Source organism: Onychomys torridus, unplaced genomic scaffold, assembly GCF_903995425.1.
Source record: "Onychomys torridus unplaced genomic scaffold, mOncTor1.1, whole genome shotgun sequence".
In the NCBI taxonomy this organism is placed as follows: domain Eukaryota; kingdom Metazoa; phylum Chordata; class Mammalia; order Rodentia; family Cricetidae; genus Onychomys; species Onychomys torridus.
In genome coordinates this window covers 25,477-52,718 of record NW_023411728.1, presented here as the reverse complement: position 1 = coordinate 52,718, position 27,242 = coordinate 25,477, and the positions used below count along the sequence as shown (strand labels likewise).

At 41.2% G+C, this 27,242-nt stretch overlaps 1 protein-coding gene across 1 annotated transcript; it reads right to left on the bottom strand.

The window, feature by feature from the left end:
- Positions 1 to 233: 233 nt before the first annotated feature.
- LOC118575325 (carcinoembryonic antigen-related cell adhesion molecule 1-like) lies at positions 234 to 27,242 on the bottom strand. The gene is given in 8 exon segments (XM_036175914.1): positions 234 to 519; positions 2,381 to 2,630; positions 3,111 to 3,161; positions 3,164 to 3,388; positions 21,872 to 21,967; positions 24,319 to 24,564; positions 26,192 to 26,370; positions 27,181 to 27,242. Coding segments are annotated over 8 exon segments (1,395 nt in total).

The window sequence follows — 27,242 nt, the reverse complement described above, 5'->3', positions numbered from 1 at the left end:
ACTCATAGAGATCCAACTGTCTCTGCCTCTGCTGTGCTGGGGTTAAAGGCATGCAGCACTGTGCTCAGCTTGCTTGGTGTGTTATCATGAGATTAACATGCATCTATCACCAAGCTGGCTGTATTTGTACCTTGAACCATGTTTTACTCCTTGTGACTTTGACCCATTCTGCACTGTCTTGTGAAAGAACCTGCTCCCATCCCCAACACTATGGATTAAGGAGGGAACAGAGTTCATTCATGTGTAATGTCCAGTTGGATGGCATCACTCCTCTTTGAACTGACTTGATTGGATACTTCACACTGATAGATCCAAGAATCCTCATTCCTCACAGAGTATATTAGGAGGGTGCTGTTGTTCTTGGACAGCTTCATCCTGTCTGTGAGCTCCACACTCTGGCCTTTGAAGATCCAATGGACAGAGATCCCAGTGTCGTTTGACAAGCAGGTCAGGAACACAGAGAGCTTATCTTCAAATGTGGTGTTGGTGACTTGTATGGAGGCTGGAGTCACTGGTTCTGTAAATAAACAGTAGAGGGGATCAGTTGAGAGACCTTCACCCTCAGAGATCTCAACCAGCTCACAGGGCCCATAGAATGAAGTGGCACTCTGCAAGATTGCATGTTCAAGATATGGTTTGTAAGGAGAGAGCTGAATCTTCCTCCTACCAAGATCACCCACAGTGACTCTGACTCAGGGTATTTGTGTAGATTCCACACTGGAAACCTCTTCAGCCCACATGTCCAGAAATGTGATGGTGAGGGGATTGTATTTCCCAATGGTTTTTGTGGGAAATCTTGCTCACACTTTCTGTGAGTGTGAACAGTCTGGTACCTCTTTTATAAAATAGCCTTCTGTTTATTTTTAATTAAATAATTTGTCATGGGGTTAAGATGGCCCAGCTAATCTTAAAGGTGTTAAAGGCTAGACCTCAGGACTGGGAGAAATCCCTAACTGAAGGATTTCTCTTTGTAGACAAAAAATTGTATTTCCTGCCCCATGGATATGGATTAAATACTACAGAAAAAAGTGAATAATCACAGTGCTGACCACAGCCTACAAGTCTATTCCTAAGTATTGATATTTTTTGAGACAGGGTCTCACTCTGTAGTTCTAGCTTGCTTGGAACTTGCTATGTAGACCAGGCTGGCCTCAAACTCACACTATCTACATGCCTCTACCTCCTCAGTGCTGGCATCAAAGGTGTGAGCCACCACACTCAGTTCTTTTTTTTTTCCAACACAGGGTTTTTCTGTGTAGCTTTTTACTTTTCCTGGATCTCGCTCTGTAGACCAGGCTGGCTTTGAACTCAGAGATCCACCTTCCTCTGTCTCCCGAGTCCTGAGATTAAAGGCATGTGCCACCACTGCCTGGCTGCTATTTGATTTTTGAAGCCTGACTCAGAACAGGTCTACCAGGCACCTTCTCCACCCACTGTTCCATCCCATGGAGTCAGAGCTGAGACAGGAGCAGACCTTGGTGTAGATGTAACCGTCTTGTTAAATAAGAAACACAGAGCCAGTTGCAGAGTTAAAAACCAAGAGGTCAGAGCAATAGCTGAGAGCCTTAACCTTCACTGCTTCTGCTGTCTTTCCTCTCCACAAGAGACCTACTTCTGTGTGTCCTGTCTTTTATATAGACTTTCTGTTCTGCTTTCTCATTGGTTGTAAACCCAGCCACATGACCTCCTTGTCACTGCCTGTCTGTACAGACCTCCAGGTCTTCTATGGTTGGTATTGAGATTAAAGGGGAGTGTCGCCATGCTGTCTGTGTCCTTGAACACACAGAGATCCTGCCTAGCTCTGCCTCCCAAGTGCTGGGATTAAAGGCGTGCACCACAACCACCACCCAGCTTCTGCTATGGCTTGCTCTGACCCCAAGGCAACTTTATTAATATACAAATAAAATCACATTTTACAAATATAGTACCACCTTGGAGCAGAGGTCTAGTCCCCATCTGTGGGAATATTCTCCTCCAATTGAAGAATAAGAATGTGAGCACATTTGAAATCCCTGGGTGTTCCTTGTAGATCATGGAGGTCATGAAACGAAAATGGAGGGGGCAGGAAAGCTTGTGTTAGGTACAGAAAGAAATCTTGACCTTGAGGCTCTCCTAACCATGGAAAGTCCCTCACACAACCTAAGGCTTTCCCAGACTGGGAGAACCTCCTCCTCACATTGCAAGCTCCATCCCTATCAGCCAGAAATCAGAGAATGAGGAGGCCATTGGACATGGGGATGGAGCAGGAGGCTTGGGGGAAGACTGAGTTTTGCTTGTTCCCAAAGACATGGGCTGGAAATTAAAAGCTTTTGCACCTTCCCAGAAGGCCAAAAGACTCCACTCCAAACATGGTGCTGATATTTCAGAGACCCACTTAATGAAGACTATAATTTGCTTCACTGTGGTCCTATTGACTCCAGGAAAAATGTTACAGATGAGGCAAGAATAGGATTCACTATTATTAGTATTGATATTGGGGATAAAGCGCTCTTAGGAGGATGACTGGAGCTCTCCATTGACAAACCAAGAGTACTGTGCTGGCGGGTTTGCATGTATGGCAAGAGATGTGAGGTTTGTTCTTGAATGGAAATGAATATTTGAGAAGGATATGATCAGGACATCTGGATAATCTGGAGCAAACAGAATAAAGTCACATGTGATGTCAGCAGAGGGAAGGGGAAATTCTGGTCTGTAGAAGGACATAGCATCTCTTTGAGCTGTGCTTTAAAGTTGGTTGAGCAGGTCCTACCCAGTGTTAAAAGGAGATTAGTAGAAGAGTACTCATTCAGCATGCACAAGCCCTGATCTTTCTCAAGCGCATAACGCAAACATCCCTCTATACACTTATGTGTGCATGGAGACTGAGTCTGACATGTCCCCTGTCTCCATCACCCTGAGCTTTTCTAAGCAGAAGTCCCTGCAACCCAGTCAAGCTCAATGCTGAGCCTGTCCACATATGCTTGGGCTGGGTCAGGATGCCCTGGCAGCCTAGGTATTTGTATGGTAGATCTGTGTCTTGAACCCAAGCAGACTGGGACTGAGTATGGTTACTCTAGTAGCTCTAGCCCTCTGTATATAGTCAGTTGGGGCCAGGATGAAACAGAAAATACAGGTAATGTTCAGAGAGAATGGGTCACTTGGGGAGGCACTCACTGGGTTCCAGGTTCACATTCATAGGGTCCTGTGTCAGTCCTCACAGCACTGAGTAAAGTAAGAGTCCTGTTGTCCATAGACAGCTTCACCTTGTCCTCTTCTGAGAGGCTTTGGTCATTTATTCTCCACAGGTAGGCTGTATTCTGAGTCTCAGGCTCACACATTAATGCTACTGAGTCCTCACCCTCCAAGGGATTGGAATTGTTGGTTGTGATGCTGGGCTTGGATAGCAGTGCTGTGCTGACCACAGAGAAATGATTGCCCTGTGTAGTACATTTGTATCTTACAAAGCCCTCTTACAACCAGAGACAGTCACTTAACTCCCAGCTGACCCAGATCCCTAAAGAATCAGGTAGGAAGCAATTTAAAGACAGATGGAGCGGCTGAGTGCTTAGAGATAATGGGGCCTCCTATGTTGTGTATGGAAGAAGCAAGGACTTTCTCGTGAGAGAACTGAGTTGCAGTGTTTGGTGATGGTCAGATTCAAGACTTGGAATCAGAGACCTCATTTTATCTCCTGGTCCTCACTGACCCATTGCTGCCTTGAGACACAAGGTTCAGATCCCTCCAGCAACACTGATCTCCCCTGCTGAGTGTAAACCAGAGCCCTCCCAGCCTTTGCTGTTCAGGGCTGTCCTACAGAGTTATGATTAGTCTTCCCATTGAGCTTCCCTGAGAAACCTGACAGCCTGTCAGAGATCTCACACAGCTCAGCATTTGCCTGACATTTAGGTCATGCTGGGCCACAGGTGGGCCATTCTTGTCAGGTGTTTGATGTTGATTGACCTGAATCTGGGAGCCCTATAAGAATCCTGAGTCTATAAAACGATCTAGAAGAGTGAAGGTCACCTAGAAGTTCTCCATGATGGAGACCTCATGATGTGGTTTTGGACAGATAGCTTTTGCCACTGATGGCCTATGTGACCCTGACTCAATGACTGTGTTTGCTGTCTCACTTTTTCTATAATAGAACACATGGTAAATGATCATTGCTATGCCTGTAAATTAACCTTAAATGTGAACAATGACCTGACCTTCCACCAAGCAGTGTCTACTAGTATTTTCCTGGAGGAAATAATCCCTGGACTGCGGTTGGAGAGAAGGCTCAGTGGTTAAGAGCACTGGCAGCTCTACTAGAGGTCTGAGTTCAGTTCCCAGCAGCCACATGGTGGCTTATAACCATCTATTATGAAATATGGTGTCCCTTTCTGGTGGGCAGGCAGAACACTTTTTATACAATAGATAACTAAATAAAGAAACAAATAAGTAAGTAAAATAAGGCTAAACCAACTGTGGGAAGGAAACACCAAGGAGCTGTTGGTAGCAATATATAAATTACACATTGGAAAGAGGTTCAGGTTAGAAGTAACCCTTGTAGTCAATGGCAGTGTATATTTCAGAGTAGTCAAGTAAAATTTCCTATGTCTCACCATAACAAGTGGGAGATAAATGTGTAGTGGGTGTTAAAGACTTGACTTAATCATTTTGTCTTGTACACAGATATCAAAGATCACACTCTATTATACAGACTAAGTACAGTTGGGAGGCCAATTAAAGCACTATTAACAAGTAATAGACCATGGATGAAGAAAGTGGAAAGATCATTTTCAAGTGCCAAAAAAGTTACATATTGTACATCTGAAAGGGGGCCAAAATATATAAAGAACTCTCACAGTTCAACAATAGTAACAATAAAACCTCAAGCATCTCAATCCAAAGAGAAGCAAAAGTCCTGAAATTCCTTTTAAAGAAAGAGGAACAGATGACCCATAAAGACATGCTGCTTAGTTCTTGTCTATTTGACAGCTAAATTCATATGGGAGGAGAAATATGGTCAGCAAGGCATTTTCTTAATTACTGTTTGGTGGAGGAGGACCTGGTGCTATCCCCTTGCAGATAGCCCCTTTTTTATGGGCTCTATAAGAAAAGCAGCTGAGAAGTTGTGGGAGCAAGCCAGGAAACTTTTCCTGTGGTTCTTGCCTGAACTTCCTTCAATGACAGACCCTGATCAAGACATTTAAGCCAAGTAAACCCCTAACTGCCAAGTTGGTTTGGGTTGTGGCATTTTATCACAGTAACTGGAAAGCTAACTAGAACAACACATAAAGAAATGCTGTGGGAGCCGGGGGTGGTGGTGGTGGTGGTGGTGGTGGTGGTGGTGGTGGTGGTGGTGGTAGCACACCCCTTTAATCCCAGCACTTGGGAGGCAGAGGCAGGCGGATTTCTGTGAGTTTGTGGCCAGCCTGGTCTACAGAGCAAGATCCAGGACATGCACCAAAACTACACAGAGAAACCCTGTCTCAAAAACCAAAAATAAAAAAGAGAAAAAAGAAATGCTTATGGGTCAGGCATGGTGGTGCACACCTTCGATCCCACTACTCTGGGAATTTCCAGGCTAGCCAGCCAGGAATATATAGTGAGACACTGTCTCACAACCAAAAACAAAAACATGTGTAACACCAGTAGTCATTTTAAAAATACACATGATTGACCAACCTAAACTGTACATTCTTAAGGATAAGTCATATATCAATTATAAGCTATTAAAGATAGTTTTTAGGACACAAGATAAAGCTTGATTATCTTATAAATGATCAAATTCTCTTTACAAAAGTATGTTTAGAAACAGGTTAAATATGCTGAATATTAGCATAATAAATTCCTTACTTCACCCATGACATTTTAAACATGTTTAAGCTTCCCACTTTAAACTATGCCATGCCTCTTACTGCCAGGAATTAGTCCAAATTATACTTTGAGATCATATTTAGATCTTCTTAGATTTATATTAGATTATATTTCCATTTACCAGGTCTAAAGATAATTTGCCTTGCTATCCAATTTTGAATAAAGATAGCTCACCAAACAGATTTCAAAATAAGCTTTTACTATTCCTTCATTAAAAGAAATTCACTTTACATTGGCTGTTCTCAATAATCAATCATGTATGTCTCCTGACTAATTAAATGCATAAATGTTTTGGATGTAATGTTTTTATAAGGGTATGAAAGTTTAGATATAGAGACCGTTCAGGAAAGTTAAAAAATAACTTATGATGTATGAATTATAGATAAATACAACATATAAACATCTAGATATGATATAAATGATACCCAAGTCTCAGTGAATAACCTAGAGATACTGAGGATGTATACCTAAGTTAGATCTATGGATAAAGTTTTTATTGAGTTCTGAGATATGTAGACTTTAGAAATAGACTTATGTATGCATTAATACAGTAGTCTATATATGTCCCCCAGAAGAGACCAGGGGCTAATAAAAGGCCATACCTCCTCCACTTTACAAGGTATAATAATTGTCCCAGGAATGGTTGATCCTGACTTTACTGGGAAAATTTAAGATTATTGTAAACCTCCTACAAAAACAATTCAGATTCTACAGGGCAGCACCTAAGAGAGCTGCCAGTTTGGATTCTAGTGTTATGGTCTTCTGGGTTCAGGAAAGTAAATATTCCAAACCAACTAAACCCTTAAAATACAGGGAAAGAAAATAATTCACTTGCTAGACATAAACATAGTCATTTCTTTCATTTTAGAAAATGATTGGCCAAGTACTTAATACAATTATTATTCCTTCATCTCTTATAGACCTTGGTCAAGCTAATATTGTATCCAAAAGCTCAGAATTATTAAAATAGTCAGAAGGATAAAATTATGGTCTATTCTGCCCTTTATATCTAACACTCTGTGGAGAAGAGATATGCTGCAATTAATTTGTGTATCATTAATCTCTGCTACGGACTAATATCAGCACAAGTGCTATAGATGAGTGTTTAACTTAAAAGAACTTGGGTAAACAAACTAAAGGCATAATTGAGCCCATTATTCTAGAAATTATAAATGACAGACATGGCCTAGGGTATGAAAATTAATCTGAGGTTCCACTGTTGACTGCTGACCCCACTATATGGAAATCTGATGCTCCTGTCTGGGTTAAACAATGGACTTTGAATGCTGAGAGAATTGTAGCTGCTACTTGTCAGGTGGAGGAGAAGCTTAAAAATAGGGCATGTGAAGCCTCCAACCAGACCTTGAGTCACCCCAGCATTTGTTGATTACAAAAAAATCAGGCTTACAGGCTGCTATAAGACCTAAAAAAATAAATGATGTTAATGGAGCCAAGGGGAGCTTCACAATCTAGTTTGCCATCTCCCACAGCCACCCTTAGAATTCAAAATGTAATTGTCATAGACTTACAAGATTGCTTCTTCGCCATACCTTCTCACCCTAAAGATTGTCAGAATTTCACTTTTAGCTTGCCTCCTAACCCTGATACAATGGAAGTCAAAAGCTGACATGCAGAGCAGGAAATATGAGTTCTGTTTATCCAGAACTCATGTATTGAGCTGAGTTCCTCATCAAATATACAGATCAACTATCAGAACTATCTGTAATTATAGTTTTCTCACAGTCCCCAACCCAATAATATATATGCATATGTATGTATACATATACATTGTGATATATTTATTACATAGGTGACATATTTATAACAAGCTATAAAACCTATGAGTCTATAGATTGTCAGATAGTTGTATATTGACACTTCCTAATGTCTTTCCAACAATTACAATTTCTCTTCCTGTGGAAGCTCACCCATGAGGCCTATGTCCTTATGATTTATGGCTATGAAATAAAGAAATAATATACCATTTATTCCACTGCTTTTCAATTTTAGGAAGGCCTAGAGCTCATATTTGTACAAATGCCTTACATATACTTCAGGAGCTCTTAACAATGGGTGCTTAATTTTCATATCTTGGGTTGGAGATTTAGCTCAGTGGTAGAGCACTTGCCTAGCAAGCACAAGGCCCTGGGTTCGATCCTCAGCTCAAAAAAAATTTTTCATATCTCCCAGTATAGGCATTCCTTATTATCCCCAGGCCAAGCCACAAAGTTACACCTAAGCCTCCAGAACCTTCTCACTGGTATTTGTAAAGGTCCTGATGTTTTCATAATGTCAAAAAGAGGATATGCTTACGTGTTTTCACAGGATACTGACCTATCTTCATGAATCCTGGATCACCTGGTCACACCATATACTAGGCTGCTCAGGACAAAAGTGCTCTAAAGCTGCCAGTCTGAATACAGGCTGTTATTTACCTCTAGATACTTAAATATTAAGCTGTGACTTTATGAAGAAATTGACAATTCCAGATCCTTTTGATGAGCTCTGTTCTTCAATGATATCAAAACTTATAGAAATATGATTAGAAATAATCCTGTCCTAAATGATTTTTTATTAATTTTGATCAAAAGATAATCAAGACTTGAGATATATTATAAATGAAACATTTCAGATTTCATTCTATGACTATACTGTTGTTTTGTTGAGACTATAAAGATTCATAATCTTGCTCTGACAAATCACCACTGTTATCATATTGCTAATATGTCTGAATATTTTGTCTTTTAAGACGGTTCTTAGAAGCTTCAGGAGATCTAAATTCACCAACGCTCACAAACCAAGAAGGATCAGGAGAAATAAAACCTGACTGCAGTGCATGTCTTCCACTTACACATTTTCTTTTTCTTCTCTGGGATGGTGGATATTTCTCTCTCTTCCTGGCCTGATGTCCCCTTCTCTCATGTGCTAAAACCATGCATTTAATATCCTGTGGTACACTTAAGAGAAAAGGTTTCCTCCTTAAAACTCCTCAAATGCATGTTCTAATACATATATTTGTTTCCAGCAGAATTTCTGATGATTTAAATAGTTACACATTGTCATCCTCTGGACCACAAAAATTCTGACTAGCTGCAGGTCTGCACCCCATCCTCCATCCTCTAGCCTACATGGATGTGCTGTCCAGCTCAGCCCTGCATCCTGCCCTCTAGCACATGAGACAGAAAATCCTGCTACCCGTGTCTTACAGAGCCTGAAACAGCCTGCTCCTCCTGGATTTCCACTACATTCCAGCCTTCAAGACTGTCAGCTTCAGCCCCATATCAGCAGGAAGTAACCATGAATGATTTCTAGAGCCCCGCTGTGACTGGGTCTCTTCAGTGCTGAACTCCCCAGCCCAGGGGTCTGGGCTGCCCTTAAAAACACTCTATTATTCTATAAATTCTGCCCATGATCCTGAAATGTATATATTATCAGATTTTCTCCTCAAGTACTTCTGACAATTATTCTGAATGTAAGTCTTGCTATGTATACCCTGACACAGATTATTACAGTCCTCCCATAGCTAAATGGGTCAATATTGTCTTGATTACAAATTTAAATTGTTAGGTCAGTTTCAGCTGCAGCCTTGGTCCCATAGGTGCTCATGACTAACTCATGTAACCCTTTATCTAATAGTGCCTCTTCAAAATACAGCTTAAACAAATTAATACCACTAATTCTGGATTAATTAACAAATTAATACCATTAATCCTAGAATTGAGAAAGGTATGTTCCAAACTAATAACTTCTTTTTGATAAATCACAGTTATAGTATTTAGACACATTTGACCATGTTATGCTATACTAGCTAATGATAGATTTTTATGGTACTCCTCTGCTCCCTTCTTGGGACAGAGATATTCTGATTATGTACAACTACACCTATTAGATGGCTAAACTAATTCCCAGCTTGCTATCTATGTAGATTATTGATTATAAATATTAATGAACCATTACTTTTCATTTATCAAGTCATCTCCAAATTTAAATTTTTTCACGTTTCCCCCTACCCTAGAGAGAATTAAACATTGTCATTTTATTAATAAACAAAAAAACTGGAACTGCTGCAAGCCATAGGAAAACATAATGGAATTCAGCTACTATCCCAAAAGCTACTACTTGGAAAGTTCAAGGAATTTTCTAAAGGTCAAGTCATGGTTTAAGAAGTCTTGGTGATATTTTAGCTTTTGTATATAAATTAGCTGGTTCCTACAATGATTTTCTTGTATGCTATGTGTGGTTTTAAGAACTCCTAACAGTGTATTTATCTAAAATATCTATCAAGCATCCAATGCCAAACAATCTCCTGAATTAAGGTAACAACTTTATAGAAATGACACCTGTCTCCTAGGTCAGGCGGCTAGCTTTATTTCTTGTGCAATTTAAGCAGACACTGTATTTTTGTACACAACCTCACTAACATTATAGACTCCCAACTTCTTACATAACCACTTCTAGGAATGTAGACTGAGTATATAAATCCCCTTTTGATCTACTAACCAATCATTTTCTCTCAGTTGACCTCCTCTTTCACCATTCTCTTTTGGGTTGTAAAAGAAAGCCTGATACTCACTCCTTGAGGAAAATTCTTACCTGCCTTTATGACCCTGTAGGAATTCAAGCCTGATGACTTGCTTTGCCAGGGGATTGCTATTGCTTGGGTTTATGACTGAATACCTCAGAGATGTGGGGAAACTGAGAGGTATAAGGAGACTTAGAAAAAGATTTTGAGGAGAGAACTTGAGGACAAGATGGAAGATGAGGAAGAACCAGATAGGGAAATACTAGATGAATAAGGCCAAGATGAGAAGGCCCTGTCAAGGCAGAATTAAGATGAGAGAATTAAGATAGTAGTTAGAGGGGACAGTAGATAAATATAGAGGGAAATCAGGCAAGAAAGGAGCTAGGCATGAGAACAGACTGTAGCACTGTAGACAGGATTTTATCCCAGAGGAATAACATTGACAGACAAAGAAAAGAACTTGGTTTCCTCAGGTTCATTTCCAAAAAAATAATTGTCAGTGTTCACAGGCTTATCTTCTCAGCCCCTGGGGAAAATATTATTAAGGTGGGTCCTTAATATTTGAAAATAGCCTCCTCTGTTTTTGGACCACTATGGCTTAAAGTTATATTTCAATAACAACAAAAATTGGAGTCTACAATCTCATGGAAACTGAATAATGCTCAACTGAATCACCAATCGGTTAAGGAGGAAATAAAGAAAGAATTAAAGACTTCCTAGAATTCAATGAAAATGAATGTGTAACATACTTAAACTTATGGAACACTATGAAAGCAGTGCTAAGAGGAAAATTCATATCACTAAATGCCCACAAAAAGAAGTTGGAGAAATCTCACTAGGGATTTCACAGCACACCTGAAAGCTCTAGAACACAAAGTAGCAAACTCACCCAGGAGGAATAGATGCCAGAAAATAATCAAATTGAGGGCTGAAATTAATAAAATGGAAACATATAGAATAAAACAAAGAAGCAATGAAACAAAGAGTTGGTTCTTTGAGAAAATCAACAAGATAGACAAGCCCTTGCTCAGACTAACAAAAGGCACAAAGAGAGCATCCAAATAAAATCAGAAGTGAAAAGGGATACATGATGTAGCTGCATAGTTTCTCTTCAGCTCTGGCCAAGCTGGGCAGTCCCACAGTCCACTTATAAAATAAACAGATTCTTATATTATTTAATCTGTTTTGCCTAATGGCTCAGACTTCTAGCTATCTAGTTCTTACATCTTAAATTAACCCATTTCTATAAATTTATACCTTGCTACATGGCTTGTAGCTTACCAGTATCTTACATGTTGGTACTCATGGTGGTTGGTTGACAGCATCTCCCTGCCTCAGCCTTCTACGTCCCAGCATTCTCCTCTCTCCTTGTCCCGCCTATACTTCCTGCCTGGCCTCTGGCCAATCAGTGTTCTATTTATTAACCAATCAGAGCAACACATTTAACATACAGAACAACCCACAGCACTTCCCCTTTTCCTTTTTTTTTAAAGGAAGGTTTTAACTTTCACATAGTAAAACTATATATGACAAAAGAATTATGAAGGAAGAATTACAGTTATAATGTGTAGTCTATTTATAAGATCTAGTCTATTTGTATTTGGCAAAATTAAAGAAGATATCCTATCTATCTTATATTTATGAGTCTAAGGTTTCATATCTAACTTACCTTTATCATAACTAAGGAAAATTATAACTATCTAGTCTCCAGCTACATCAGAGACTTTAGAAGGATATAATATTACCTGAGAAGTGGGAAATGGATGCAAGCAACTTTCTTGAGTCTTGGGAGAGTAGATAGAGGTAGCTGGCAGCCTGGACAGTCATCCAAAGTTCCTTTGTAAAGTTGGGGCATCTGTCTTCACTCCACAGGCCTAGAGACTCTCAGTCACTTCTCTCTGTGTCCTGTAGTCCTCTGTGAAGCAGGAAACTGAAGAACCATTTTGCCAAGCAAAATTCAGTGGTCACCTTCCTATGGGTCCTGCATGTCCAGTCGATCAAGCAGTCCAGACAAGAACAGTTTCTTGCTCAAATGTATATTTTGCCAAGAAGAAGATAAACTTCATATAGATTGTGTTAGATGCCCATCTTCCTCTCAGTAAATTGGTGCTGCCAGGAGCAGACATGACTCATTGTTCAGAAAGTCTAAATTTTTTGAAACATGTTAAATGCCATATTCTGTAGGTCTTTGAAGTATTTGAAGATTACCTACCTAATTGAATTATATCTATGTATACCTAAAAAACAACATGACTACAAGTTTGAATATCATTGAAGACTAATTATTAAATATTTATTTTTAATTATCCAGTATAATCTATGAGTTACATAAACATAATACCTCTAATGTGAGTATATGTATATATATATATATATATATATATATATATATATATATATTATAACAAAATTAACTTCAAATTTGTATCAATAAACTAAAATCCATAGCAATGTAAAACATTTCTAAACAAGTTGCTCTTTAAAAGTAAGTTCAATAATCTTCCCTTTCATCCTATCATATCTATATCCCCCTTTCTTCTTTAGAGAGATCCCATTTATAATCAACCTGTTTTAAATAAAAATATTGGTTTTTCTCTGTCCCACACCAGAAGGCTCAAAGAATCTCTCAACCTTTTATTTTAGGAATATGCTTGAGTTTAGAGAAGGAATGAGCCAATTTCATTTCCAAAGCCAGCTTGGTATATTTGGGAATTTGGGTGTAGCTTCTCTTACTACTTCCTGCTGGATGGGGGTGCTGTATCTTATGGGGACACAAGAAAATTTTAGGATTATGGAGTAGTCCATGAAGGTGTATCGTTTGATCCAGTTGCCTTAAAACTGTTCTGGATGTTGGATCATCTGGGCCATGGTGTCATTGGAGACCTTTCAGGGGGTCTTGGCTGGTCAAACCTGATGTATTTTTTTTAAAAGATTTATTTATTATACATACAGTGTTTTGTTTGCATGTATCCCTGCAGTCCAGAAGAGGGAGTCAGATCTCATTACAAATGGTTGTGAGCCACCATATGGTTGCTGGGAATTGAACTCAGGACCTCTGGAAGAACAGCCAGTGTTCTTAACCTCTGAGCCATCTTTCCAGCCCCTGATGTATCTTAATCTGGAACAAATCCATAGCCTCTGGATTTCTGTGGAAACAAAAGCAGAGCCTCCTTTCCAAAGCAACATATCTTTTTTTTGTTATTTTTTTTCTTTTTTCTCCTTTTTTTATTTATTATATTTGTGTTTTAATTCTACACATCAGCCATGGGTTCCTCTGTCACAACCCCTCCCATCCCTGCTCTCACCCTCCCCCATCCCCTCCCCTCCATTCCCATCTCCTCCAGTGCCAAGACTCCACTGGGGATTCATTTAAACCTGGTGGATTCAGTACAGGCAGATCCAGTCCCCTCCTTCCAGGCTGAGCAAAGTGTCCCTGTGTAAGCCCAAGGTTCCAAACAACCAGCTCATGCACTAAGGACAGCTCCAGGTCCCACAGCCTGGATGCCTCCCAAACAGTTTAAGCTATTCAATTGTCTCACTTATCCAGAGGGCCTGCTCCAGCTGGGGGCTCACAGCCTTTGGTTCATAATTCATGTGCTTCCATTTGTTTGGCTGTTTGTCCCTGTGCTTTTCCAATCTTGTTTTCAACAATTCACACTCTTACAGTCCCTCCTCTTTCTCACCAATTGGACTCCTAGAGCTCTACCTGGGGCCTGGCCAAGGATCTCTGCATCTACTTCCATCAGTTATTGGATGCAAGTTCCAGCACAACAGTTAGGGTGTTTGGAAAATCTGATCACCAGACTAGGTCAGATAAGGCTTTCTCTCGATCGTTAGTCTACAGTGGATGCATAATTGTGAATTTCTGGGTACCTCTCTAGTACTTTGATTCTTCCTGTTCTCATGTGGTCTTCATTTATCATGGTCTGTTATTCCTTGTTCTCCCTCTCTGTTCTTGATCCAGCTGGGATCTCCTGCTCCCCTAACCTTTGTTTCCCTCAAATCTTGCCCTTCATTACTCCCACTGTCGTCCAGGTTGTTCATGTAGATCTCATCCATTTCTCTGTCATTGGGTGATCCCTGGGTCTTTCCTAGGGTCCTGTTTTCTAGGTAGCCTCCCTGGAGTTGTGTAGCAGTCTAGTCATCTTTGTTTTACATCTAGTATCCTCCTATGAGTAAGTACATACCATGTTTGTCCTTCAGAGTCTGGGTTACCTCACTCAGGATGATTTTTTCTAGATCCATCCATTTGCCTGCAAACCTCATGATGTCATTGTTTTTCTCTGCTGAGTAGTACTCCATTGTGTATATGTACCATATTTTCTTTATCCATTCTTCAGTTGAAGGGCATCTAGGTTGTTTCCAGGTTCTGGCTATTACAAACAATGCTGATATGAACATAGCTGAGCAAATGCCCTTGTGGTATAATTGAGCATTCCTTGGGTATATGACCAAGAGTGCTACAGCTGGGTCTTGGGGGAGATGGATTCCCAATTTTCTAAGGAAGTGCCATATTGATTTCCAAAGTGGCTGTACAAGCTTGCATTCCCACCAGCAGTGGAGGAGAGTTCCCCTTGCTCCACATCCTCTCCAGCATAAGCTGTCTTCTGTGTTTTTTATCTTAGCCATTCTGACAGGGTAAGGTGGTATCTCAGAGTTGTTTTGATTTGCATTTCCTGGATAATTAGGGATGTTGAGCAATTCCTTAAATGTCTTTCAGCCATTTGTACTTATTCTGTTGAGAATTCTCTGTTTAGTTCTATGTCCCCTCTCCCCATACTTATTCAATACAGTACTTGAAGTTCTAGCCAGAGCTATAAGACAACATAAGGACATTAAGGGGATACAAATTGGAAAGGAAGAAGTCAAGCTTTCCCTATTTGCAGATGACATGATAATATACATGAATAACCCCAAAAATTCAACCAAGGAACTGACACAACTTATAAATACCTTCAGAAACATAGCAGGATACAAGATCAACTAAAAAAAATCAGTAGCCCTCCTATATACAATACACAAACAGGCTGAGAAGGAAATCAGAGATATATCACCATTTACAATAGCCACAAATTATGTAAAATATGTTGGGGTTACTCTAACTAAGCCTGTGAAGGACCTATATGACAAGAACTTTAAGTCCCTGAAAACAGAAATTGAAGAAGATGTCAGAAAATGGAAAGATCTCCCATGCTCATGGAAAAAAATCTTCCAGGACCAGATGGTTTCAGCACAGAATTCTACCAGAATTTCAAAGCAGAGATAATACCAATAGTCTTTAAATTGTTCCACACAATAGAAACAGAATAAACATTGCCAAACTCTTTTGACAAGGCTACAGTCACCCTGATACCCAAACCATACAAAGATGCAACAAAGAGAATTGCAGACCAATCTCCCTCATGAACATTGATGCAAAAATACTCAATAAAAACTAGCAAACTGAATTCAAGACCACAGTAATATATATATATATGAGCAAGTAAGTAGGCTTCATATAGAGATACAAGGATGGTTCAACAAACAAAAATCTGTCAATGTAATCCACCATATATCAAATTGAATGAAAAAATCCACATGATCATTTCATTAGATGCTGAAAAAGCCTTTGACAAAATCAAACACTCCTTCATGACAAAGGTCTTGTGGTGATCATGAATACATGGAATACCTAAATGTAATACAGGCATTGTACTGCAATCTGACAGTCAACGTCAAATTAAATGGAGACAAACTCAAAGTGACTCCAGTAAAATCAGGAAGAAGACAAGGCTGTCCACTTTCCCCATATTTATTCAATATAGTACATAAAGTTCAAGATAGAGCAATAAGACAACAAAACAAGATCCAGGGGATACAAATTGGAAAGGAAAAGAAAATCAAACTTTCAGTATTTGCAGAAGATACCATAGTAAACATACATGACCCTGAAATTTCTACCAGGAAACTCCTACAGCTGATAAACACCTTCCCACCTTGCTGGGGGAAGACTGATCGGGTGAGATTAAGTGTGAGGATCTTAGCAAGTGACCTTTTCCCCTCGCTGTGTTTCTAGGTTATTTATCCCTTTTCCTTCCAATCTCCAGATTCCATCAATTTCATTGAGGCAATCATGTGAAGCTGTGGGAATGTGAGACAGGGCACTTGCGATTTTGTGTGTTGAATATCCAGTGTTCCCATAGCTACATCTTTTCTCAGGTCTCAGTTGTGGCAGCCATGAATAAGTGGTCTCTTGTGGCTGTGATCTAAGTGACAGAAGGCTCAGGCTATTGACTCTCAATGTACCAGCTCCTCTGCAGAGACCATGTTTTCTGCAGTTGGGTAGGAAAGCAAGGCCGAATCTGTAAGACCCCATTCCCATCTGCTTTGTGAATGTGGGGGAACCAAGCATATACCTTGTAGAAACTCTGTTGGAACTGCTCTGCAATCTAAGTCATGCCTCCCTCTCTGCCTCCACAGAGATCATATCTGCATGTGTCCTGAGGGCTATCTCAGGCTCACCATCACAAGTAAATCCTTTCACTAATACCTTGGTTGTCGTAGCCCATCATGTTCACCTCCTGGAGGATGAAAACTAGTAAATTACCAGGTGTAGAAATTTTACATCAGACCCCCATTCCTTTCTTCTCTCCCACTTTCATTTAGTAGACATGTTACAGTGGTTTCATCTTTTGGATAACATGTGTCTCCCCATGCCCCTTATGTACCAATGCCATCCTCACCTTTTTACTCCTTATTGTAACCATTTGCGGCTCAAACCTCACCTGTCTGCTCAAGAGTGATTATTAAAGCTAATGTTGACCATGGTGGTATGGCATTTATAATGTGTATGGCCCTGTATTTGTATCTGGTTTCACCTATATGGTGAGTCTGTAACATAGAAATTATTTCCATTCAGGTGATGAAAAACTAACTTAAAGTGGTTTTCAAAAAGTGCTTAAATCTGTATGGTTAATCAGAGATAGACCTGGCTACCTGGCTTCAAGGCTAACAGTAGTTGTAGAAATAATTGCAGCTAACATTTTTTCTTCCTCTGTGTGTGGTATTTTGCCAAAAAAGATTACTTGATTATTATACTAAATCTTTAAAATATACTATGAGGCAGGTGAAGTATGTAATATAACCTAGCATCCAAGCATCAGAGGCTGAGGCAGGAGGATTGTGAATTTGAGGCAAGTAGGGTTACATAATGAGACTCTTGCCTTCCATGCTAGTGGAAGGAGAAAACTGAAGATCAAATGAAGATAAATGAACAGAGACTAGAGTAACTGCAAAGAAAGCTGATGCACCTAAAGTTGGTTCTTTAACAATGATTATCAACATTAGCAACCTTTTCCCAGATTAACTTTGAAAAAAAGGAGATGGATATTAATACAATTTGAGACCTCATCATTCATTCTCAAGAATATGAAGAATTTCAAGAGCACTTGGTAGTTATATGCTAACTGTTGTGTGGCCTAGATGCAATGGATAAATCCCTACAAACCTGGATTCCTTAGAGATGGATGCGTGAAAGAAACAAAATTGAATAGCTGTATAACCAATAAGATTGGATCAACAAAAAATTGACAAAATTTCACAACCTTTGATAATAAAAACACTGAAACTGGATAGAAGTCCAGCTTAGTGTAACAAAGGCCATACATGGAAACCCACAGCCAACATCATATTCAGGTGGGAGACTGACAGCTTTCTCTCTAAGATTAGGGAGAACACATGATGCTGCTGTAACCACTTCTGTTCAAGAGACTCTTGGGAGTGCTACAGAGCCATTTGGGAGACAATGACATGAAGGTGCCCAGTTATGGGGTGCGAAAGACATCTGTAGATGACAGGTACTTATTCCTAGAAAATCCTAAACATTCTACAGAAAGTTCTCAGAACTAAATGAGCAAAACTAGCAAATTGGTTGGCTAATGAAATGAACATGCCCAAGTGAGCTGTATTTCTGTATACTACTACTGACCATGATCAATTTGATTTTCATTTTTCCTGGAAGTAGTGGTGCTTGAACCTAGGGCCTCCTGCATGCCCAGAAAGTGCTCAGCCCCTGAACAATAGTCCCAGCCTTAATAGTGAACAACTGGAAAGGAAATGAAGAAAGTATTTATTTAAGAAAGAACCAAAAAGAATAAAGTACTTAGAATTAACTCCACCAAGGAGATAAAAGACTTGCACTCAGCAAACTACCAAATAAGAGATGATGAAAGAAGACAAGAAATAACAGCCATTGGGGTTGATGGGTTGGAAGACTTAATCTCATTATTACTGTTGTTCTGCAGTACTGGGACTGAACCCAGGGCTTTGTGCATGGTGAGCAATGCACTACCACTGAGCTATACTCTAAGCTCTGCCTTCTAATTTTTATTTGGAAAGAGGATGTCACTAAATTAATCAGGCTGGCCTTGAATTGGCTGTGGTAGGGTCTTTTAGAACTTGATACTCCTGCCTCAGCTTCTTGAGTGGCTGGATTTACAGGCATGAGCCAGCTTGCCTGAAAGACTTTTTTAATAGATGACAATATCCCTGAATGAAGTCTAACAGTTCTATGCACATCAGATCAAAACCCCAGTGGCATTTTGCACAGAAATAGAAAAGTCCATTCTAGCTATCCTGAAAATCAGGTTGGCCTCAAACTCCTAGACATCCACCTGACTCTGCTCAATAGGACAACTCTGTTTCACACCAATTAATTCAAAAGAACCAGCACAAATGAACGTTTTTAACAAACATAAAAAGTGACAGATGAAATGCTGGATATGCCAACTAGAAAAAACTATATAGATCAAGCTAGCATCAAACTGCCAGACGTCAACCTCTCTCTGCTCCCAAGAGCTGGGGTTAGAGGCAAGGACCACCATACCTGGCCTTAAAAGTATCTTGAAGAAAACAAGAATAAAATTCTAGGACATCCTACTTGATTTCATTTTTTAGTACAAAGCTGCAACAATCAAAATAGTCTACTATTGATATAAAAGCAGACATACAGATCAGTAACATAGAATTGGAAAGCCCAGAACTGCTCATGCACACTGGCCATGATTAAATGAAAGATTAGTTAATATTCTAAATATGTGTGTTTATGGGGCACAGTTTTGCATATATATTATAATGTGTGTCAGATATGCACAGTTGGCATATCCAGCATTTCATCTATTACATTTTAGGTTTGTTCAAAACATACATTTCTGCTGCTTCTTTTGAATCAATTGGTGTGAAAGAGAGTTGTCCTATTGAGTTACAGAACTTGGAAGGCATTCTTGCTGTTCATCTGACCCTCTGAGACTAGATGAGTTCTGATCAGGCTGCTAAGACTGCTCAATGTTGGAAGAGTAATCAGTTAAACAAAGGATGTTGGGAAGGTGTGATATCCAGGTAAAGAATGAAGTTAAGACTTCACCTAACACCATTTACAAATCAACTCTACATGGATCAAAGTCCTAAAATGGATCAGAGCTGAAAGTCATCAGACTTTTAGGAGACAGGATGAAAGCACCTTGAAATTGGATTTCAAATAATATTTGTTATGATGCCAGATGCATCATATGGGCATTTTTGCTGCTTATATGTCTCTACACCACACACATGCATGTTTAGTACCTGAGGAGGACAGAAGAGGGTGTTGAATTCCTTGGAACTTCAGATACAGACACTAATAAGCCACCATGTGGATACAGGGAATTGAACCCCTGTCCTTTGGAAGAGCTGCCAGAGCTCTTAACTATTGAGCTATCTCTCCAGTCCCATAAACCACACACACACACACACACACACACACACACACACACACACACACACACTCTTAGACTTCACAAAAATAAAACCAGTTACCAGAAAAAAGATTCTTGTGCAAGGATGTCATGCTGTCAATGTTAGTATGAGGATAAGAAACTCAGTATATGGGCCACCAAGATGGCTCAGGTGGGAAGAGTGCCTGCTGTACCTACCCCCAACTGCCACACTGTAATAAATGCACAAACATTATTGTGGGCCAGTGAAATGGCTTAGCAGATAAAGGACTGGTTCACCCACCTGAGTTCAATCTCCTGTCCCTGGAGAACTGGCTCCCACAAATTGTCCCCTGACCTCCACACATGGGTGTGGAACATGCACACAAAATGAATAAATATGCAAACCTAGTCAGAAACTCATTCCGGGTCCTTTCTATCTATGGATTATATTTATGGATCAAACCTTGGAAGCAAACTACTTAGAAGTATCTCTACAGTGAAAAATGTAGTTTCCTCCTATCATGGTCCTGTACTCAACACAGTAAGACTAGGGTCTATGCAGTATTCCTATTAGGTATTGGAAATAATCTAAAGAAGTTTCGAATGTGTGTGTGGGGTGTAGAGTAATGTAGCAGGAATCTTAAATGGCCTTATTAATAAAATCAAACCTGGAGCCAGGTATTGGGGTGAAAGCTGGAAGATCAGAGAAGCAGAATAAGCCATAGCTACCTCACCTCACCAGTTCCTCATCTGATCCTCTTTCCTCAGACTGGAAGTATCTGAGTCTGTATTCAAATGAATCTGAGCTGAACTGCTGCTCGAAAGCCTGAATGCTTAACCAGCCAAATGCTTCTAGTTCCTGGTCTTCACGCCTTATATATCTTTCTCTTTCTGCTGTCACTCCCTGGGATTAAAGGCATGAATCACCATGCTTGGCTGTATCCTTGAACAGATGGTTTTCTGCCTCTGGATTGCTAGGATTAAAGGCGTGTGCTACCACTGCCTATCTTCTATGTTTAATATTGTGGCTGTTCTGTCTCTGACCTCAGATAAGTTTATTAGGGTGCACAACTTTGGGGAACACAATACCACCATAGAGTCACATGAATTTTTTACTACATTCTGAGGGTTGACTGCGTGACTGACTCAGACACCAAACTCTTTATCACTTTGCATTTTTATTTGCTATATTGACATTTATTGTTGTTATTACTGACAAGGTCTCACAATGTAATCTGTGCTGCTCTGTATTTCTTTTTTTCTTATATAGAGAGATTTTCTATTCATTTTACATACCAACCACAGATTTCCCTGTCCTGCCTCCTCCTTCCCCCAAGCATTCCCATCTAATCCATACCTGATTCACACCTCTTCCAAAACAAGGTCTCCCATTCGGAATCAGCAGAGCCTTTTCCATTCAGTTGAGTGGCCTTGTACTTCTATGCCTCCTGCTTCATGCTCTCTCTCTTTGGAGACAGGGTCTCACTGTGTAGCTCTGGCTAACCTGAAACTGGATACAAAGACCAGAGTGGTTGGGAAATCATAGAGATCTAACTGTCTCTGCCTCTGGTGTACTGGGGTTAAAGGCATGCAGCACTGTGCTCAGCTTGCTTGGTGTGTTATCATGAGATTAACGTGCATCCATCACCAAGCTGGCTGTATTTGTTTCCTGAACAATGTTTTTCTCCATGTGACTTTGACCCATTCTGCACTCTGTTGATAGAAACTGCCCCCACCGCCAACACTATGGAGTACGAATAGAACAGAGGTCACTCACCTATTACATCCAGCTGGAATGGGTCACTCATCTTGGAACTGAGTGGATTGGATACCTCACACTGATAGTCCCCTGAATCCTCTCTCCTTGCAGGGACTATTTTGAGGGTGCAGTTATTCTGGGTCAGATTCATCCTGTTCATGATCTTCAGACTTTGGCCTTTGAAGAACTAATGGACTGAGTTATCACCGTCGATTGACGGGCAATTCAGGAACAAATAGACCAGGTCTTTGTCTATGGTTTTGTTGACCTGGATGGAGATTGTAGTCACTGGATCTGTGGATAAACAAGGGATGGGGCCAGCTGAGAATCTGTCACCTTCAGAGATCTCAGACAGCTACCAGGGTCCATAGAATGAAGTGGCCCTCTGCAAGATCACATGTTTGAGTTTAAGTTATGGTCTGCAGGAAGAGAGCTGAATCTTACTCTATCAAGATCACCCACAGTGACCCTGATTCAGGGTATTTGTGTAGATTCCACACTAGAAGTCTCTTCAACCCACCTGTCTAGAAATCTCATGGTGGTGGTGGGGAAATGTATTTCCCACTGATTTTTGTGGGAAATCATGCTCACACTTTCTGTGAGTGTGAACAGTGAAGTCCCTCTTTTATGAAATAGCCTTGTGTTTATTTTTAATTAAATAATTTGTCATGGGGTTAAGATGGCCCAGCTAATCTTAATGGTGTTAAAGGCTAGACCTTAGGACTGGAAGAAATCCCTAAATGAAGAATTTCTGTTTGTAGAAAAAAATGTATTTCCTGCCCCATGGATATGGATTAAATACTACAGGGAAGAAGTGAATAATCACAGTGCTGACCACAGCCTGACACTCGAATTCTCAGTACTGATAATTTTTGAGACAGAGTCTCACTGCACAGTCTTAGCTTGCTTGAAACTTGCTATGTAGACCTGGATGGCTTCAAACTCACACTATCTACCTGCCTCTTAGGTAGATACTCAGTGCTGGCAAAAAAGGGTGTATGCCACTATACTCAGCCGACTTTTGTTTTTTGAACCTTGAGAAGAGTAAGCAAAAGAGCATCATCAACTGTCAGTGACATGGTTCACCCTGACTCAGAACAGGGCTCCCAGACACCTTCTCCACCCACTCTTCCCACCCCATGGAGTCAGAACTGAGCCAGGCACCCCACCCATGAGACAGGAACAGACCTTGGAGCAGAGGTCTAGTCCCCATCTGTGGGGAATATTCTCCTTCAATTTGGAGAATAAGAATGTGAGCACATTTGAAAGCCCTGGGTGTTCCTTGTAGGTCATAGAGGTCATAAAATGAAAATGGAGGGGGCAGGAAAGCTTGTGTTAGGCACAGAAGGAAATCTTGACCTCGAGGATCTCCTAACCATGGAAAGTCCCTCACACAACCTAAGGCTTTCCAAGACTGGGAGAACCTCCTCCTCACATTGCAAGCTCCATCCCTATCAGCCAGAAATCAGAGATCTAGGAGGCCATTAGTCATAGGGATGGAGCAGGAGGCTTGGGGGAAGACTGAGTTTTGCTTGTTCCCAAAGACATGGGCTGGAAATTAAATGCTTCTGCCACTTCCCAGAAAGCCAAAAGACTCCACTACAAACCTGGTGCTGATATTTCAGAGATCCACTTACTAAGGACTATAATGTTCTTGACTGTGGTCTTACTGAGGACAGTGACAGTTATAGACGAGGCAGGTATAAGATCTATTATTAGTAGTATTTATGTTGGGAATACAGAGCTCTTGGGAGGATGACTGGAGCTCTCCATTGACAAGCCAAGAATACTATGCAGGTGGGTTAGCATGTGTGGCAGAAGATATGAGATTTGTCCTTCAATGGAAATGAATATTTGAGGGTGATATGATCAGGACATCTGGATAATCTGGAGCAAACTGAATAAAGTCACATGTGATGTCAACAGAGGGAAGGGGAAATCCTGGTCTGTAGAAGGACATAGCATCTCTTTGAGCTGTGCTTTAACCTTAGATGAGCAGGTCCTACACAGAGCTGGGGTGCAGATTAGCAGAAGAGTACTCATTCAGCATGCATAAGCCCAGGTCTATCTCAAGCACAACACACAAACATCCCCACTGCACACTCTTGTGTGCACTGAGACTGAGTCTGACATGTCCTCTGTCTCCATCACCCTGAGCCTCTTTAGGCAGAAGTCTCTGGAGGCCATTCAAGCACAATGCTGGGCCTGTCTACATGTGCTTGTGTTGGGCCAAGGATGCACTGGCAGACTAGGTATTTATATGGTAGGTTTGTGTCATGAACCTAAGGGGACTGGGACTGAGTATGGTTATGCTAGTAGCTCTAGCCCTCAGTATTTAGGCAGTTGGTGCCAGGATGAAACAGAAAATATTTAAAGTAATGTTGAGAGTGAATGGGTCCCTTGCAGAGTCCCACACTGGGTTCCAGGTTCACATTCATAGAGTCCTGTGTCAGTCCTCACAACACTGAGTAAAGTGAGAGTCCTGTTGTCCTCAGACAGCTTCAGCCTGTCCTCTTCTGAGAGGCTTTGGCCGTTTATCCTCCACAGGTAGGCTGTATTCTGAGTCTTAGGCTCACACATTAATGCTACTGAGTCTTCACCCTCCATGGGAGTGGAATTGTTGGTTGTGATGCTGGACTTGGGTAGCGGTGCTGTGCTGACCACAGACAGATGATTGCCCTGTGTGGTACCTCTGTTTCTTGCAAGGACCTCTTTTAACAAGAGGCAGTCTCTTAACTTCCCGCCAACCAAGATCCTTAAAGAATCAGGCAGGAAGCAAATTTCAGGCAGATGGAGTGGCTGAGTGCTCAGAGATAATGGGGCCTCCTGTGCTGTGTATGGAGGAAGCAAGGACTTTCTCATGAATGAACTGAGCTGCTTTGTTTGGTGGTGGTCAGACTCAAGACTTGGAATCAGAGACCTCATTTTATCTCCTGGTCCTCACTGACCATTGCTGCTTTGAGACACAATGTTCGAGGCCCTCCAGCTACACTGACCTCTTCTGCTTTGTGTAGACCATAGCCCTCCCAGCCTTTGCTGTTCAGGGCTGTGCTACAGATAGTTATGATTAGTCTTCCCATTGACCTTCCCTGAGAAACCTGACAGCCTGTCAGAGATCTCACACAGCTCAGGATCTGCCTGACATTTAGGTCATGCTGGGCCATAGTTGGGCCATTCTTGTCAGGTGTTTGATGTTGATTGACATGAATCAGGGAGTCCTGATTCCACAAAATGATCTAGAAGAGTGAAGGTACCTAGTACCATTTCCATGGTGGGGAGGCTGGAGATGTGGCTGTGAACAGGTAGCTTGTGCTATCCACAATTTGTGTTACCCTGACTCAGTGACTGTGTTTCCTGTCTTGGTTTCCCTATAGTAGGACACATGGTAAATGATCATCGTCATGCCTGCAAGTTAACCTTAAATGTGAACAACAACCTTACCTTCCACCAAGCAGTGTCTATAAGTGTTTGTGTGCAGGAAATAATCCGTAGGCGGGACCCCCAGAGGAAAGGAGCTGCCATTCGTACACTTTTTCTTCTATCTCTTTAGGGTTCTTGACCTTCCTGGGAGGTCTCAGAAGACCATCAGAAGAGCTGTCTGATTGCCTTTCCTACTTCTCCACCTATGCTGAGTACACTGAGTCTCAGGAGGAGAGATGCCTAGGTGACCTACCTCAGACATGGCTCTCAGAGTCTGACTGTCAACAGACTCCCAGTCTACAGTCCATCATGGTCCCCTGTCAGCTCCAACAGGAGATCAAATTCCAACCCAGTCTACAAGCTTCCCAGGATTCCTGGTACAGTCTGGAATGGAGTTCTTTAGCAAAGCTATTGGGGGGGTCATCTCTCTGTGAGACTCTAATGGTTTCCTCAGCCAGCCCCTGCCTGAGGGTCTTTCTCAAGGCCATATTCATGATGAGCATCTAAGACCCTGGGAAAAGTCTACCCTGCCTGAGCTCACTTCCCTCACCCCCTCTTCTCTGAGGGTGGATTCAAGTGAGGCATCCTGATTTATTTTGTTTTCTCCACTGTGTGTCCTTTACTAAATGTTTGTATCACAATGTGGGGACCATAACACAGAGTCATCCAGCCATGACAGCTCTACAGGTCAAGTAGGATTAGCTCCACCCAGGACCCGGAGGTTATAGAGATTTACTTACAGTAAACATGAAACTTCATGGATAGAATCTTATCAACCAAGTATAGATTCGTCAGTTTTGCTTTGTAGTCTCCTGTGTCATCCTTACTGACATTCCTGATGAGCAGGGATCCATTGGGGTACATTCCCCATATCACGGAATGCAGGCTCATGTACTATTGAATTTGGTTGTGGAGTACCTGAGGCTATGTCATGCTTCACAGAGTTTTCTTCCATGAACCAGAAGACAGTGTATTGTGACGGCTGACTGTGGGCAACTAGAAGAACGTTATTCCTTACAGCAAAAATGGATGGAACTGCTTCAAGAGTGATGTATTTGGCAGTGGTGGGAGAGTTCCAGTGGGTTAAAAGAGAGACGAAGAGGGAAGAGAGAAAAAAAATCAATCAATATTATGACCTTTGCTTTTGGTAGAAATTTGAAATATAAGTGTTTAACTCTAAGCCTTGGTGTGTGTGTCCTGTTGAGTGGAGGTCAGCAGCATCACCCCCATTTGTCAGTACCCCTGAATCTTTCCACTTTATGAAACTGGCTTCATAGTGTCTACACAGCTCGCCCCTCACTGCCCTCAGATCCCTACTCATACTCAGAATCTATGGTGAGTGTAGCATGTCTAGTCTGACCTCCTCCTCTAAAAGACTCTGTGCCTTCATTTTCTGACCTTTCCCTGCTCTGTTTCTTCTGAAGTGCTTGTCAGCCCCTGTGCCCACCTTCTAGATGTCCTTGCTGCTCTGTCTTCCTGCCCAATAGTAGCAGGGCTTTGTGAGGAGGACTAATTTGATTTTGGTTTAAACCTCTCTACCTCGAACAGGCTCAGATACCTGTGAGCAAATGAGTGTCTCAGATCCTGGGGTTTATTTGCAGATTCCTCAGGGTCCTACATAATGATGTTGTTTACTCACCCACTTTGAGTTTTCCTTGGAGAGTCACCCTGATGGAGATGTCAACTTGAGTCTTCAGGATACAGTGGCCAGTGCTGATAAATCTACAGTGGGGAACAACTGAGTTTTTCTTCCCCACTTCCCAAATCCCATCCCATGTGAGCTTCCTGATGGTCTCAGGCTTCAAGCAGAGCCAGATGCCATTTCTCAGGCTCTTTTCCTCTCCCAGAAGACCCCATGCAGTCTCTCAACTCCAAAGTCTCTACTTCTGAGGAATGTCTCCTCACATGTGAGCAGGAGTCCCCTCCAGGAGACCTGTCCTTTGTGGAGAGGGGCTGAGGTGAGCTCCAT